The 18,521-nt window shown below is 30.3% G+C and overlaps 1 protein-coding gene across 1 annotated transcript in view; it reads left to right on the top strand.

Annotated features, from left to right (window-relative positions):
• Nucleotides 1-18,521, top strand: part of LOC118068782 (uncharacterized protein PF11_0213-like) — a 35,210-nt gene that overhangs the window by 13,403 nt on the left and 3,286 nt on the right. Inside the window, exons 2-5 of the mRNA XM_035086453.1 lie at nt 5,840-8,689; nt 9,036-9,124; nt 9,435-16,637; nt 17,865-18,436. Of these exons, the coding sequence (XP_034942344.1) occupies nt 5,932-8,689; nt 9,036-9,124; nt 9,435-16,637; nt 17,865-18,436 (10,622 nt within the window). The 5' untranslated portion in view covers nt 5,840-5,931. The remainder of the gene's footprint in view (nt 1-5,839; nt 8,690-9,035; nt 9,125-9,434; nt 16,638-17,864; nt 18,437-18,521) is intronic.

Raw genomic sequence — 18,521 nt, forward strand, 5'->3', positions numbered from 1 at the left:
GTTCAAATTGAAATAACATAAGCTCAAATAATAACTTGTGTTAGAAATTCTACATGTTTAGAATAGGAATCTGATATTGATATATAAAATAAGACAGTAAAAGTTAATTTTTCTATCTTTGATGATAAAAAAAAAAAGGAGAATGTTATGCAAATAAAAATTTTCTTTCACATCAAGGGAAATACATTGAAATTACTCTTGAAGTAATAAATAATTTACATATAAAATTTTCTTTTCATCTCTTTTAATCATGACTTTCATTAATATATTCTTGATGTATTGCAGATCTAAGTGGTTAAAAATTAAACATTTTACGAAGAAAATTCATAGTAATTTTTATTGGTCAATTTACAATAAAATTTACTAGCAAAAAAGAATTAAAAATGACTAGGTTGTTTTTTTAGTGATAATAGCTAAAAAAAACTTAGCAAAAAAATTCTTTTTTAGTTGGTAAAAATTTTTAAAACGATTTTTAGAATCATTAGCAGTAAAAAGTACTTTTCTGGTTGGTAATTTTGGTATTTTTTACTAACCAAAACAATACCTTTGACAAAGTTTTTTTTTAGCTATCTTTTATAAAAAAAAACCTAGTAATTTTTAATTTTTTTTGCTAGTAAATTTTACTGTAAATTGACCAGTAAAAATTACTATGAAATTATCTTTGCATTAAACCCTACAAACTATAGTAATTTTGCTGACAAATTTTTAATGTTTTTTTTACCATTCACCAAAATACTATAGTTTGTTTATTTGCATTTAACATTGTAAACATTTCAGTGTTTTATAATTACACCCTTTAAATGTTTCATGACTAAACACTTGAATTTTTCTGGATAGGCAGTGTGTATAAACCTGTATCTTAGGATTTTAAAAACACACATGAACACAAATCCGAAGTTATTTTTGAATTAGACTCTTCTTCAAGCAGCAAGTTAAATGTGTTCAATATTGAGGTAGGAAGAAAAATAACTGAAACAATAATCTAGTAGCATTTTTTCTTTTTGTCTGATAGAGAAGTATGTATAAAGGGAAGCCATGAAGGCAGCCTTAAAAAAACTGGTATGCCACGGGTCCATCCGCTTCTGGTCGGTGCACTCCCCTTTCTCTCTTCCACTTGAAATAACCGAGTCAGCCATCCCTTTAGCTTTAGAATATGTACTATATGCTTCGTCTCCTTTCGCATACATATCGTTCATTGCACTCTACTCTCAGTTAGTTATCTGGACAGTATATTTTGTTAAAGATTGTTTGAGCTATTCATTTAATTCATTAAATGCTTTTTAGAGTAGTAGCATTCCTACATGTTTAAATATTCCCATATGTCATTATTTTTATTTTACTTCAACAATTATCTATTTATTGCCATCTGTTTTTGGTCAATAATTACATGAAATTTATGTCGAGAAGCTTCTCATCATTCATATCAAATCGAATGAAAAATGAATTTTTCTCTCCTTCTTGTGTCAATAAAAATGATTTTGGAATAAATAGTGGTAGTGGAGATTTGATGATGATTGTTATTAATTAAATAAATAACTGAGTGAAAGGGGTGAAAGTACAGTCATGATGGAAGCAATATTTTACTTTTTATTTCCATGCTTAGGAGGGATCCAAATTGTATTGAATGATATGAGCCTGGTATTTGTTTCTCTGACAGACCCTAGTACCCTCAATAATTCCTGTATGATAAGCCCTACATGGCGCGATAGAGTACGGCGCACACCAAGTATTCTTTACCTTCCTAACGATCGATTCGCAACACAGGGGCGTAACCTACACTATGATAAAAAGAAAATACATTTGTTGTCAATAACAGACAAAGTGCCAAAATTTTTTTTCATCAATATTCTCAAAAGTTCCAAAATATGAAAATAAAGTATTGAAGAAAAATATTTCTTCATTTTTCCTGTTATATGTTTGGATTTTTTATTATTTCCAAACATTCAATAGACTTGGAGGTTTCCTTTTATCTGATCAAAGCAAACCTTTTGTAAGATAATATCAACTATTCCTTCCGGCTATCAAAAATATATAAAATTTTCTAGATAAAGTCTTGAAAAAATATTATAGACATTTTTTTTTTTTTTAAGGTCTTAATTACTTTTTTTTTGTTCAATGTCATATCTAGATAGGTAACATTTGTTTTTAGGTAATCAAGTGAAAATGAAAAAAAAAAAAATATTTTACTTACCTAAAAGATTTTGATTATTTTTTAATTAATATTAGTTAAATAAAATTTATATTTAAAGCTTCTATTTCATGACTACATAACATTTTTCCATTTAACGGCGAAACTTATTCTTCTTGATATAAATAAAGCTCATTGATAGTAATAAAAAGTTTCATCATAAATAATAAATCTTTCTTCAACAAAATGAAACTTGAATAATAAAAAAAGTCCTTTATTAACGTTAATAAAGAGTTTAGTTGATTAACAATAAAAAAAAAAAGAAGAAGTTTACTATTGGTATAGAAAAAAATTCTCATTGAAAACTGTCGTGTCGTTATCGAGGAATTATTATAAAGAGAAATAATCCACTTCTTGTGTTATTTATTTTTCATTAGTGTTAGTAAAAAAATTTGATATACATCAAAACCAAATAGTGAATATTTTTAATACTCAATCCACTTAATTATCTACATATTTCATTCCATAAAATAGTTAACTATATTTGCCGTTCATTGAGCTGCATTTTTTTGTATTCAATTATTTGGTTTGAAGGGTCAACGCCCTATTATGAGGGAGGGAGCTGCACAAAGTGCTAAATCCTGTTGGAAATTCTGTCATTTCCATTCGTGACAAGCTCACGAATTTAGTCATATTAATTTTTATTTCTTGTAATTATTGTAATACTTAACACATCATTTATTGAAGATCGTTAACTACTTAATACCACTACAAATACTGTAGAGATAGTGTTAATTTTACTGTTGTAACGTGGGTAAAACTCGTTACGTAAATAATACTAATTCTAATGTTGTAATGTGATAATATTGACCATGCTAATTTGATTCATTTTGCTACCTTGACAGTTATTTATGATATGTTGATGTTATTTAGAATAGTTAAAAGTATCACAGAGTTAATGAAATTTCTCGAATAAACAATCAAGCTTTGAATTTAATTTTGGAGGAATAAAATTATCTTTTAAAGATGATTGGTGATGTAAAAATAAAGATTCTTTTTTAATTATTACCTTTTTTAGATAAAGAATACATCAAACATAGGTTCAATAGAGGCCCAAGAAAAAAGTTCACAGCAAGCTAAAATAAATATGCAAATTAGTTAATAGATAATTTTTTTTTTAATGAATATAAGTTATCTTTTTTTTGTATCTTATTGTAGAAAATTGGACCTACCCTGAAAAAATTTTACAGCTGTAGGAACAATAATAATGTTAACACTTGAATTAACTATATTATTAGATAACTGTAAGAATTATCTAGATAATTGATATTATAATGAATAGTTAATATTATAATTTTATTGTTATCCTTAAAGTATAATAGTTTTATAAAATATTTTATAAATAAAAAAATCACCATAATTTTTTATATTATAACGTTTTTAAAATTATTTCTTATAAATAAATAAATTGCCATCAAGTATTTACTTTTCTTTCTACTAAAAAACTAATCCATGGAAGTAATTCAAATGGATAAAATAAATGTCTCAATATTTTATATTTTTTTATACTTTAAAGTGAAACAGTCCTTTAAAAGACCAATCACTAGATATTGAAATAATTTTTTAGTTCTTTTATCAACTAGAGGTGATTTTAAAGGATAAGAGATATTTTAATGCATTTTAATTGTTATTCTTTTATAATTTAAATAATTTGTCGATCTCTCCTGGGTAGTGTTCATCTATTAATAAACAATAAAAAATAATAAAAAAGAAAAAATCAAGTTGGATGTATATTTTTGAACAAGACATATCAGAGAGACATATGATCTTGTATTTAAAAAAGACATTGGCAAATTGGAAAAGCGAATTGTCATGTCTCCAGTGAGTGTCATTCACTCTGTATCCGATTTTTGTGTATCACTCGATAGTTAATGTGTATATATCTATATAGATACATTTCACTGACAGTAGAAATGTCGAGGTAGCAACCCCTTCGTCGTAGTAGAGGGATAGTTATCGATTCTTTCCAACCACTAGTCTCGTCACCGTGGTTAGGTTGCTGGACTTTTCGGATAAATGTCTGTCACAATGTAAAAGTATAAGGAAAAGATTCAACCATAAATACATGTACTTAAGGAAGACCGGAATATACTTGTTGTTGCTAAATAGCATATGAATGACATTGTAATTTCGTTAACTTGCATGGAAATGAGGACTCCTGAATCTAGATAATAGAAGTATACATAAAGATAAAGGAGAAGTAGGAAGAGATAATAATGAGGTCTTAAATGTAATCAACTATGAAGTTGTCCGATAGGATAATTTAATTCTTAATTACAAAAAAAAAAACCAAAAAAAAAGGCTAATGTTCCACTTATTTCGATAGAAATTCATTATAGTGGAATTTTATTTATTTTACTGATTTTTTAAATTAGTTTCTTTAAAACTTCTTCTTCTTTCTTTGAATCAACTAAATGATGGTACTTAAACTTTTTAAGCTTCATTAATACACTTTTATCTATCTAAACAATGACATTAATTTTCCAAAAGAAAGATTGATTTCTTTTTTTTAAAATTTTTCTACAGTTTTTTTTTCATAATAGAAATTTTTTAACAGTGAGTTTTCAAACTAGGTGTTGGTTAGTAAAGCTTAGACAATGATAAAAATAGGTTGTCTGAGTTGAAAAATGTAGCTTTTCGCTCAAACAGTAGAGAAACCATTCATATATATAAAAAAAAATACAATGTAAAAGAAAATGTTAAATTGAGGCAAAATTTTTAAACTTGTAATAAAGAATTTTGATTATTTAAATTAGTTAAGAAATTTTATCTTATTTGATACATTGTTTGAGTATAATATCAAATAATATTTTATTAAAATTTAATATTCATTTACTTTGATGTAAAATCACTGAGTTGGCTTGAAAAAGCTTTGAAATGTAAACAAAATATATTTTTCATAATTTACATGCCCTTATTTATATTTATTTCAATATATATTTCAGAGTTAAAGTAAAAAAGCTGATCATTAAATGTATACATTTAACAATAAATTAATAATATTGTTATATTCAAATATTCATACTTTCAACAAAGACATGACGATATTAATCTTGCACGTAATTCTATTCATTAGCTAAATAATAGTTTAACGATTGGCAAGTAAAAAAAAATAGAATATGCAGAAAATATCTTTTTATCTATATTCCATTTCTATTTTTACTGATATTATTGTTTCCCTTTTAATTAATTGAATTAATTGGTAGTTTTATCTTTTAATGTCACAAAGTTTCGAGAAAAACTTAAAATACAATTGAATTAGAGATAAAATTTCCTCAGTTAGTCATTTTGAAACTTTAACTATAATTAAATGGAAATATAAAGTCAATTAAATGAGTAACATTTAACCACGAAAGGTAAATATATATTCATTCGATTTACTTTTGTTGAATAATTTAAAAATTCATCATGTCACATTCTAATCCAAATATTGTTTCAATAAATCAAAACATTAGGTATCTTTTTTTAATAAAAAAATAAAAGATTTATTATGTAACAACAAAGATGATTGAAAATAAATTTTCTAATTTACCTTAAAGTAACGATATTTAATTGATGAGTAGTGAATTATGAAGGATGAATATATCAATAAATTTATTTCTTTCATCTAAACAATACAAGTGTCTATAAAAAAGATTTTTTTAATTGCAGAAGCTTCATCAGCAGACGTTGTAGGTGGGAGAGGAGCACGCGTGGAGGCGAGTCCGATCGCGCGGTTTTCGTCGCCGACGGCAAACAAGATAATGGTCGTCTCTCACAACCTCGGTGAGCTAGTATTACCTCAACGTTGCAGTAATACAAGTGATCGTCAATACCAAGACAAGAATCACTACTATAATCATCAGAACGTTGTCTGTCGATCAGGCCAATCAGCCCAAGACAAACGCAGCAGACTATCGAACGTGATAAATAATTTGAAAAAAAAAGTTCCAGAGTCTGGTTGTGAATCTTGTGATACTGACGGAAGGAATAGTGTTGAAAGGAACCTGGAAACACTTGAAAAATACGTGATGACTGTTTTAAATGGTGTAATTAAAGACGCGGAGACGGAAGGCCGAGGGGTTAGTGGAATAAATGGAATTGTAAATTCAGAGGATACGAGTAGATTCAGTGGCTCAAATTCTAAAGAAGATGCAAGAATTATTACTGAAGATGACAGAGATCCAGTCGTCAATCATGAGCCTTCTGAACCGAGTGCTGTGGAACCTGCAGTGCCGGACGGGGATATAATAGTAGATAAAAGAGAGAACGAGGATAAAGAAATGAATCAATCTAGTGAAGATGAGAGTTTGAAGATGGCTAATGATACGAGGAATTGTAATGCTGAAACAGTAGCCAAGACCAAAGAAGCTAATCCGTTAAATGCTACTCCGAGTGTATCACAAGCTCGAAAGTCCAGTTTAGATCAACAACTAGACGCTGATGTTGCAATATTAGATGTAGCTTTGAACGATAAAGTCGAGAATTCTAATATGGATCAAAGTGAATCTAGTGTAGAACGCGTAGAAAGAAGCTTTGCATCTAGTGAAGACATTCGAATTATTTGCCGAGATATTTTGAATGATCTTTTGAATGATATTAGTCAGATGTTTGAAAATGAAGAGAGTATTGATCCACCAACAACAAGTTTCCATTGTAGTCTACCACTCGATAAAGTAGCACCAGCTCTGCAAACATATGAGTCTGTTGAAGCACCAACTACTGCCTCTCAGGTGTCTCCAAAGTCTTCTCCAAAGTCTTCACCTTCCTCAACAGTTCGACATCTATGCTTGTATTGCGATAGAAAATTTTTATCTATTTCCTTACGTCAGCGACACATCGAAAGAGTACATCAACTCAATGGTGGAAGACGTAGCAGTGAGAGAAATGGACGAAAAGCAACTTCAAATTGTCTATATTGTTCTGATAAATATATTGACAGTTTAGAAAGTTTCTTTCAACACATGGTTGCATGTCATTCTGACAAGTATCATTTTTGTCTTCAGTGTAATATACGTTTTGCAAGCAAAGATGGGCTTGCAGCACATATGAGAGACACTCATTCAAGTAATGAGAGGATATCTGAAGCCTTGGATAGATCAAAAGACACTTCACCATTAAAAGAATTACATTCTGGTAGTCGGGAAGCAACTTTTATTCAAGGAACTCGGGATTTACTTCAAGAAAAATCGGAAACAGACAAACGAGATAATGAACATCATCGTTTAGATACTCCTTCTACTCCACCAACTTCAACTAAATTGAACATGTTTCAACGATTATCATCGAACAAGGACTTTAGTAATCCTGCAAGTCCTGATTTCGATAGTTCTTTTTATTCTAGCGTTAGTTGCAATATTCGTGAAAATTTATTGCATCATCTAGATGGTAAATTATTAAATAATGCTAATAATTATTCATTGGTGAGTCATGATATCAAGCAACCTCAACAACAACATTACCAGTCATTTCATGAGTCTGGAAATCAAATCCAGTTTCCTATCGACATTTCTCTCACAGCTGCTACTCCGGTAGATAGTAAAGAATATTCTCCGAGCGACAAGTGTGAAAATTCAAGCAAGTACGCGCAGAAGCCTGGCAAAACGAGTCGTTCACACCCACGTAGGGTATCGTTTGAGAAATATAATTTCCCAAGGAAATATGATGGTAAAGAACAATGGACATGCTCGATTAAAGATTTAAGTAAATTTGATATTTACACTCAATTGACGTTGAAGAAAAAGCAGGAATTGTTGAAAGAAAAAAATCAATCAACTCCTGAGACCATGGTGAATTTAAGTAATTCAGAAATTGGTCAAACCAACTTGAATGATTCAAGTGAAGATGCAATAACTCCACTGCCGGATGCTGAAAATACCAGTGAGACTCCGGTGGCTAAAGAGAAAATGTCAGGTGTTGAAGATGATGATTCCCAAGATACTCAATTTTCTTTAGAGTTTGGGAATTTCATGAAGCTTAGACGTTGGGATGAATGTCCACCTGAAACTATAAAAAGTAAAGAAATTGTATATGCTGAGCTTACGGGTGAATGGTCTCGACCACGAGTTTACATATGTGGTGCCTGCTCTTCTAGATACTTGACTTTAAAAGAGATGGAGGACCATAAGGTTACCTCACATCCGAATGTTTGGTGTTCGCATTTAGAATTCAGTGGTGACCAACGTGAGTTATATAAACATCTCTTTTTACCAGGCAAAAGTGCACCAGCTATGAAGATAGAAAATAACATACTGCCTGACAAAATTTGCACAAAATGTTCAAAGGCTTGTAATACATTAGCTGAACTTCATAGACACATGTTAGAGTGTGGTGGAGATCAAGCTTGGTTACTTGGACTTTTTGGTAATGGTAAGAAAAAATGCAAGTGGCGTCCATTTGGTAGTCGTAGCAGGAGACGTCGTCAACGTGGTATGAAGAGAAATATACAAAATTCACAAACGCCTCGAGTTAATCAACCAAAAGAAAAACAACCTAGTGGTCCAAGGGTGCGACCAAGTGACTGTAAGTTTTAATTATTATTTTTTTCTTTTTTTTTTTGTTTCAATTTCATATAAAAATATTTTTAAGAGAGAATTATCACGTTCTTCTTAAAGCGGATAACATCATATAAAAACACTTTCAATTTATAAAATAATTGTTCATTTTCATGATAAAAGTAGTAATATATTTTTCAAATAACTTGTTATGTTTATTTACATAATTACTTCTTTACATGTAAAAATGGGGGAGGAAAAAAAACAAATTTCCAATGAATTTTTACAACTAATGAATAATTTATCAATCAGTCTTTTGAAGAGATACGTGTTTACTCGTTACAAAGGACCTTTTTTTCTGTTTTATTTTACAGTCGAGAGTATTCAAAAAATGTTGGCAAATTTACCAGCCAAGCGATCAACCAGAAGAGACATACAAGAGACTCAAAGCAGATTGCGCAAAGTAAGATGAACATATTTTTTTTATTTATTAATATTAATTTAAACATGTTCAATATTGATAGGATAACAGCCTTGCGCAGCAAGAGAGTGAATATAAGTCGAGTATTGATCAGCAACCCCGTTAAACGTGCTTACATACATATGTAGTCATATCCGCTGACTTTACTATTTAACAGATTAAACATCTTAACTATAATAAATATAAATGTATATATTAAACCGCAAACTCCTTATTATCTTCCTTAAAAAACCTTTTTTTAATATAAAATAAATCATTTGTTATTTGGATATTTTTTTTTGTTTCATTCTAGGGAACCAATCAATCAAGACATTTAGGGGAAAATATATCATCAAATACACGTCTATCAAGTAAGGCTGTGCTAAGAAATAAATTGATAAAGAATGCAAAGTCATTCCAACGAAAACGTTGTCGTGGTGATAACATAAGCGCAGCAATAGAAAGTGTCATCAATAATTATAAGCCTAGTAATAGAGGGAATCATCTTGAGAGTAAGAGGAAAGATGAAGAGGATACGAATGGAGGGAGTAATATGAGTAAAGAACTGAAGGAAATAAATAAGTTAGAGAGTTCAAAGTTTAAAAGTAAATCGGCTGAAGTTGCAAAGAATGTTCAGTCAAATAATCGATCAAATAAGATGGTTAAAAGTGTTGGAATAGTTAGTAAGAGAAAAAAATTAAAAATTGAAGAAAAAAGACAACTAAAATCAGTTAATAAAATTTCATCAACTAAACAAGTTTCTATGGGTACTGAGAAAAAAGAATCAACCAAGTCTGGAAAAAGTTTGGCAAAAAAATCAACAAAAGATGAATTAAATCAAGAAAATCAACGAAAAGTTTATAAATCTGTTAGTGATAATGTTTTATCGCGCAAAAGAAAATCAGATCCTCAAAGTTCATTAAATGCATCAATTAAAGCAAAAACACAATTAAGGACTCACGATGGTAAGTTTGCTCGTAATCCTGAGAGAAGTGCCTCAAGTCAATGTGAATCATTAGGTTCGTCTAGTCAGTTAACTCGTACACGAACTACTAGAAGTGATCCAGGTCCTCTTGTAACTCGATCGAGGCTTAGAACCGTTGTACGAAAAGAATCGAATATAGGATTAAAGAAAAGAATTACTCGAATGTCTTCCGATAGTGATAAAATGCCCACCCTCGAGCCTGTTGATGGATTAATGGTGTGTCAGGAAGAAACCAAAAAATCCTCCAATAATCTACCTATTTTATCTCCGGTTACACCAACGACAAGTCGATCAAGTATCAGAGTTATTTCGTCTAAATTAAATGAAACTAATAAGAAGAAAATAAATGGAAGAAAGGGAAGACAAAGTGTTTTAAGTAAAAAGTTGAATAAAGTGGAGTCAAATAATGAGAAAGAATCTTCTACGGGTATAGAACTAGAAGACGATGCAAGTTTGAAACAAGGTAGGGACCTTCGTGTGAGAAAAAGAAAATCCTTTTCACCAAAAATTCCAAACAGCTCGGACAAAGACGAACCACTAAAGAGACAAGGAAGTTTGCGAGAGTTAAAATCTAGCGAGGATGACTCTGATGTTGCCAAGAAGAATTCAAAGCCTCAGGTAGTTACTTCCGTTAAAAAAAACGAACCATATAAAGTTCTGGAATCTCGTAAAGCTCGTCAGGAACGACGTACCGGATCATTAGAGGAGCTTTCTCATCTTCAAGAAGTTCCGTTAGAAGTAAAGAAACTCTTAGGACCAAAAGACGATCTTTTCACTCAAATTGGAATTGCCAAGAGTCCAAAAAGTCGCCGGAACTTACGACAATTTAAACAAACAACGAAAAATAAAATTAATTTTACCAGAAGAAGTAAAGTCATTTCAAATAATAAAGAGCTAAATTCTAGTACAGATGCAGCTGATGAAAAATTGGAAAAATTTCAATCAAAAAAGTTAAACAAGAGTACAGATTGGAGTGAAAATTCAAATGAATCTATTGACCAAGTTGATTCATCGCCAAAAATTAATACCTCTGAAAAGCAGATTATTGATAGTGAAAAATTGTTGACAAAAAACTCGAAAAATACGGGAAGAAACCTACGAAGTAAAAAATCAATTGTCGAATTAGAATCTCCACCAATTAAAGTTTTAGAATCGGAATCAATTAAATCAATGACCATTACAAGTGGTGATAATTGCGATAAAGGGGAGGAAAAAGAGGAAGAAGGGGAAGAGCATAATGCTGACGACAGCAAAAGTGAGGAGTGTCAGAAAATAGTGACGGCTGATTTGGTTAGTTTAAGTTTTGAACATCTGCAGCAAGAGTCGAGCAATTCAAATATCGATAGTGGCAAAGAAAATTTATCGGAAACGCCCGTTAATATTTCAAAAGCAAAAATATCTAGACCGAAAAAATGCCGGGGATTTCGACGTGATCGGGTAGTGAAAAGGACTTTGAATAATGTCATAGGAATTTTGACGGAGGGCGTAAATATTCCGGTAGAAGTACAACAAAATGTGGTGCTTACTGTGCAAACATCTATTGACAATATGAATGCTAATTCGGGAATTCAAAATAGTCGAGTTGAGTTAGATGATAATGGTGTCTCCCCTAATACTGTGTCTAGTGTTATTATCAACGAAAATGTCGATGAAAATCACAGAATCATTAATGAATGTGTTTCGAATGATAATGACAATAAAGAAAGCAATAACGAAGAAATCCAATGTACAAATAATTCAAATGAAATAGAGAGTGACAATGCTCTGTTAAAAAATAAAAGTGAATCGAATTTAAAGACTGAAAATAATGTTTCTGATTCATCAATTGTTAAAGAAGACATAGAAGAACCAAATGACATTATTTTAGATCTTTCTCGACGAAAAACCAAAGGAAAAGGGTCATTTTTGGAAAAAATTGTCTCGAAAATTGCTAAACAAAAGGACGCCCTACTTGAAGGGGAAGTAGGATCCTTACTTGATCATGCGGTTGATGAACTCAGTATAATTTTAGATGAAGTTGGACCTGTGCTAGGGGAATCAAATGAGTCGGCAAAAAATTTGCAACGGGATGAAATCGATGAAACATATAAAAGTTTAATTTTATCGAAAGAAAATAATGAAGAATTAAAAGAAGTTAAAGATTCTTTAGTTACTGAAAATAATATAAAAGAAGATTCACGTGTAGATGTTACTGTTAGTGATTATATTAATAATATTAATGAAAATAATTGTGAAACTTTGGAGAATGTTAATGAAATAACTCAGAGGACCTCGAAAAAAAGATCCTTAGAGGTAGAAGAAACAACGAATAAAAGAAAAACTGTTGAACAGATAGAAGTTGAGGCTGATAAAATTGAAGACGATTTGTGTTTAGATGATATTATTGAACTAATCAATACCCCTAAACGAGAGTCTTTAGTCATTAATGAGAACGAACAAGAAAAAGTTCGTCCTGGCAAGCGGAAAAATGCAGACAGGCAGCAGGATAGAGATAATGATGATGAAGGCAATGATACGAATGTTTGCAGTTCTGAAAACTGTGGTAAGCCTCAAATTGATGTAATTAAACCTAATAAAAAGTCAAAGCAATGCAGAGACGATAAAAACGATAGTAAAATAGTAGACAGTCCTGTTGAAAGTAATAAAAATAATAATTCTCCTGCTGGAAACAATTCTAAAATCAATAGTAATCAAATTAGTCAAGACGAAGAGAACAATCAATCTAAGGAGAGTAAAGAGACAGAAAAACTAGAGTATTTTAATGATCAAGCTATTGAATCTACTGATTTAAATCAAGACAAAATTGATAATCAATCAATGTCTTCAGAATTAAATCCATTAAGTAATAAAGTTGCTGTTATTGAAGCGAATTTAGCGACAATAGATACGAAAGAAATCATAAAAAACGATTGTACTCTAGAGGAATCTATAGATGGTAAGAAAAAAAATTTATCTGATGAAAGTAAGTTGGAAATGAAAGAGGAAAAATCAACGAAATTGAGAAAACGTAATAATAAAAAGAAATCAGGAGCAGATAAAAATTTGGAGTTATCAGAAAATGAAGTAGTTAAAAAGGCTGATCATTCATTTGAACATGCAGGATCTGGTAGTAATATTGATGATGCTAAGGTTTTGGATCAAATAAATTCCGAGAATAATCCAAATTCTAGCGACGTAAGTCAAAAATCACCATCAATGAATGCCGAAAAAGGAAAATTACAGTCGTTTAAAAATTCAAAAACAACAGAAATTACTGAGACTCCACAAAATACGAAAACTCGTGGATCAAAGAAAAAGTCTTTGGCAGATGAACATTTAGAGTTGACTGATGATGTTATTACTCCAAAGAAAAAATTGAAAGATACACTTGAAGATACTGCAGACATAAAAAATTCATCAAATTTAAATATTGAAACTAAAGAGAATTCTTTTGGGGATACTCGACCGAAAGGTTTAAAATCAAAGAAAAAGAAAGATGATGATGACTGTTTTCAAGTAAATTTACCTAAAGAAAAACCAAAAACAGTTGAAGATGAAAATAATACATCAAATGATACTTTAATTGAAAGAAGAAAAACTTTGAAAAGAAAGGCTAAGGAAAATATATTTTTAATTGAAGCTCTACTTGATTTTTACTACGATACTGACAGTTTATCAGAGCCTGAAAGTGCCAAAACTTCTAATGAAGCTTTAGAACCTGTTGGAGATTCACAAAAAGCTTCAAATGAAACAGAAAAGGTCATATCTAAAGAAAATATTCAAACTCAATTAGATGAGATTGAAAATAAAAATAATGATGAGAAAATTTCAACAGAATTAACGTCTCCTACTGTGGAAACTCCTGCCCTCGAGCCTGAGAATGCGGTCGATGATGGTTTAAATGTAAAAAAACGAGCATCTGGTAATTTTGCCGTAGTTCATACTAAGTCTGGTGAAATTTTAATTGTAGAAAAGAAGAAAAAATTTACGAAGGAAGCAGCAAAATTTTTCTGTAATGTCTGTACTACAAGTTTTACGAGAAAAAGTTCTTTAAAGAAACATAATCAATCACAATCTCATTTATTGCAAGTCACAAAAGTTGGAGCTGATCAAGAAAACCAGGAAGAATTAATGTCTCTCGATGATGCCACTGTGTCATCGATTGATCGAAGTGAGATTACTGTAAATGAAGATCACCTTGAAACAACAACTACAACAACCGATATTATGGAAGAGAAAAAAGATGATGAGAATAATGTGAAGGAAAAGCAAAGTGATGAAAAGAATACTGAAAATAATAAAAAGTTGCCCGAGGTTAAGAATGATTTGACTGAAGGTATTGAAACTAAAAGTACTTTGAACAATCAAATGGGAACAGATCTAGAAGATGAATTGTTAGATGAAGAAATATCGAAAATCACCGAGCACATGACTCATGATGAATACGTTCTAACAGATCACATAAGTCCAATGCCAGAAGGAACCTCTACGCCAGTCAAAGAAGCAAATGAATCACTTGCTGAACTTTCCAACGTCAGTGAGAACGAACAAAAGTTACAACATGAAAAGATTAATTTAGCTGATGAACATTTGAACTTGGATTCACCTATTTTGGCTGACAAACTCCAGCATCGAGATGATCATCTAAATAAATTTACACCAGGAAATTCTCTATTCACTCCAGAAGACGGTTTGAATGATTTAGAAGATAATAAAAATACTAAAAAGTTTGTCACAAATCTTGAAGAGAATAATTCTGTTGAATTAAACAAGATAAGCGATTTGAAACAAACTTTAGATGAATCAAAAGTTAGTTTAGATTTTACAAATATTACTGAAAAGCTTAAGAATAATGAATTCATCAAAAATAATTCGAAAAGTTCAGATGGAAATAATTTGGATGTAAATTTAAAGAATGACCTTGAGATAGAAAATAATTCAGAACTGAATGAACAAGTAGAAGACATTGTAAATTTACCTTCAATTTGTGATAATTTGTTATCAAAAGAAAAGTCGATTGATATTGACACAATTCCATTAAAAAGAAAAAAAGAACGTTCAGTTGATTGTGAAAATTTCGATAATATAAAGAAATGCAATAGAAGTTCAGTGCAAGGAGATGCAATCAAGAAGGATAATGGATCAGAATTGAATCGGAAATTATCAAAATCAGTCGAGAAAATAAAGAGAGCTAAATCAAAAAATAAAAATAGCAATGATAAGGTAGTTGCAAAAAAATTAATTGAAGATAGTAGTGACAGTGAGTATGATGAAAAAAATACAAGTGAAGCTCAAAGTAAAGGTAAAATAGTTAAGAGTGTCTTTGGGCGTGCATTGACGGGGGAAAAGGTCGATAAAGTAAAAGAAGTATTGGATGATTGGGTTTCACGTTTTGACAGTGATTCCCAAGAAAACTCTCGGGGGAATAATTGGCGTAATCGAAAAGACGAGAAAAAGAATAAACATGAAAAATCTTTATCCAACACAAAATCAAAAGTAACTTTGAAAAAAAATAATTTCAATTTAGATCAATCATCAAGTAGAGATACAAATGAATTGTCAATAAATTCACGATGTCGTCAGAGTAAGAAACGTGCTGAAGAGCGTATTTCTCGTGCTTTTGAAGAGGAATCAATTCCTTATGAATTGGCCTATGAAATAAGAAAGCAATCAAATTCAATAAAAAATATAATCAACTATGAATCTCTCATAGAGGAAGGAAATCAGGATAAATTAGAGACTGATTCAGTTAAATCATCAGATAGCAAGAAATCAAAGATGAAAGAGAATGAATTAATAAATGAAATAAATGAAAATGTTGATGAAAAAGATGAAGGTATGGATGAATTTAATAGCAATTATACAAATCTAAAACCCAAAACTGATGAATTCCTTTTCCCTGATACAAATTCTATGGAATCTATTCATACTCGAGTACCTAGTTGCCCTCGAGAACGTTCTTCAACTCCAGATTTAGTATCCCTAACTACTCGAGACTCTGAAAACGATGCGGAGATTGGTACGGATGTTGAAGATGACAATGAGGATATTATACGTGGTAGACTTTCGCCATCGTATGTTAGTAATTTGCCAGAGAGTTCAATTGATAGTGCGTCCAATAGTGAAGATAAAGCGAATAAAGATGAAAGTGTGAAAATTAATCGAAGAAGTTCTGGTGAATTTTCCGGCGAAAGAATTTTTATCAGATCAACAGTATCTAGCCAAGAAAGTCGGTCAGGAGTTGTGACCATTGCCCCTACTGACGCAATCGAAGACAACGCCCTGGATGTACCTCAAGAGACTGAAGAATCGCTCCAGAAATCACGTTCGGGAAAAGTTTTAAATTTTGATGAGGAATTATTTGTCGAGTGTTGTTCAAGATTAAAAGCAACTACTGAAAATGAATTAAGAGGAACAAAGAAAATAAAATTAGATCATTTAGAACATTATGAATCTAAAGTTGATCAAAACATACCAAGAACTAATCGAGGACGTTGGAAGGATACTGATAATCAGAATAGTTTGGGAAGTCTTCTTGAATCAGTTAATCAGGTTTGTATGAAATCTTCAAAAACTTGTTATCATAAACTTTCATTATTTCTTTGTCTATCCCATTAACTTGCTTATTTAGAGTCACGCGATCATTCACGCACGTCTACTTCAATCAAGCATTCATACGCGTTCTTTTGCAATATTCGTTGCATAAAATATTATTATAATAAGTATACTAATACAAATGTTACTAATACGTGCATGGAAATTGCGTTTTAATTATTTTATATCACGTGAGGGTGTAAAGGCTAGCAAATTTTATTGATTTGAGTAATTAATCAATTTATCTACGATTTATTTAGATATATTTTTTCTCTTTTTGTTCTTTCATTAACACCCTCACGAAACTTTGCTATGGTTCAAGGAGCTATTATACTATTTTGTGAAACTTTTTACAGGAACAATGACCAGCTTTATACAGACAATATCTCTCAGTATGCATGCAAAAGGTAGTCAATTACTTGAAACGACATTTATTTTATTTTAAACACTATAATATACATAATATCTTCTAAGTTGTAATTATATATTTTACCAATTATTTTTATTATTCGAAAGTTTATTTTAAATTTTATTTATTTAGTAGTTAATTATTGTATTCTCTTTATAATTTCTATTAAAAATGCATGCCACCACCAACTCATTTAAAAGACAAATTTATCTGAATGAAATTGAATACTACAATTTTATTTAGTTATTTCGTGATTCTCTCAAATTGTAAATTTGATAGTTGTACCGCAACATTTTGGGTTTTATGTCGATACCTATGTTGCAATTATTCATGAAGAAGTTTACAAACCGTTAAAAACGGTCTGTGGTTAAATTTTTTAAATTAATTATTCAGTTAAAATGTGTGTTTAAATTTTTTTTATCAATTTTTCACGTAAATTTTATGTTTATCAATAACATAAATGTTTTATTTATCCTTTTTCATAGTATTAAAAGGAATATTGTGTTAACAAATATTTAAAAAAAAAAAATGTTTACAAAATGTTGACATACTCTTCTAAAAATCCAGCTCATTTTTTAAATTGCACATGCTTTTATTTTATTATTGCATAAGTCCTTATAACTCATTATAACTATATAATTGCCATTATAGTAATTAATTCTCAATTAAACTTTATTTAAAATAATAATATGTTTGAATATGTAAATGAAATATAAAGCCTTGTAATAGCTGATTGTTGTAGAAAAGTTTTAATCTATAAACTTTTTTTTTTACAGCTACTTGGAGAAGAAATGTACAGTAGAAATCGTGCAAATGAATACCACAAGCGTAGTCAAGGTTTCCGTAGTGAAACACCCAGTCCTGTAACTGAAGAGCAGTCAGATTTTATTCAAACAGAACATCCTGCTTATGAAGATAGTCTGGATGTGGCTTTCGAACATAACAACAAGCTTCGAGATAAAATACAACAACGTATGAGAGAAAGTGAAAATTTAATTGCTACTTCATTTAGTCACAAAAGTAATAGTATCAGTAATAGTAATGATGATAGCCATCATCGTCATCATCATCATCATCATCGACACCATCACCATCATCATCATCACCATCGACAACAGAATCACAGTCGTCATCATGATAATTCTCATCATCAAAAACGTCATCATGAGAAGAATTATGATGATTACAACAAAAATAATGACAATTTAGATAATTCTAATAATATTAGTACAAAACATCTATCATTGGAGTCTGTAGGTCTAAAAAATAAAATGGATTCAAATCTTGATGGACTTTTAGATAAAGCACTATCTAATATTCTCCACAATAATGGGAAAAATGATCACAAGTGAGTAAACCTTTTATTCTATTTAATATAAAGTTCAATATTTTTTATAATTATTTGAAAAGCTTCTTAATTAAAAACTAAATTT

This window comes from Chelonus insularis, unplaced genomic scaffold (assembly GCF_013357705.1).
Source record: "Chelonus insularis isolate UGA/USDA-ARS -01 unplaced genomic scaffold, ASM1335770v1 contig_128_pilon, whole genome shotgun sequence".
Classification (NCBI taxonomy): Eukaryota; Metazoa; Arthropoda; class Insecta; order Hymenoptera; family Braconidae; genus Chelonus; species Chelonus insularis.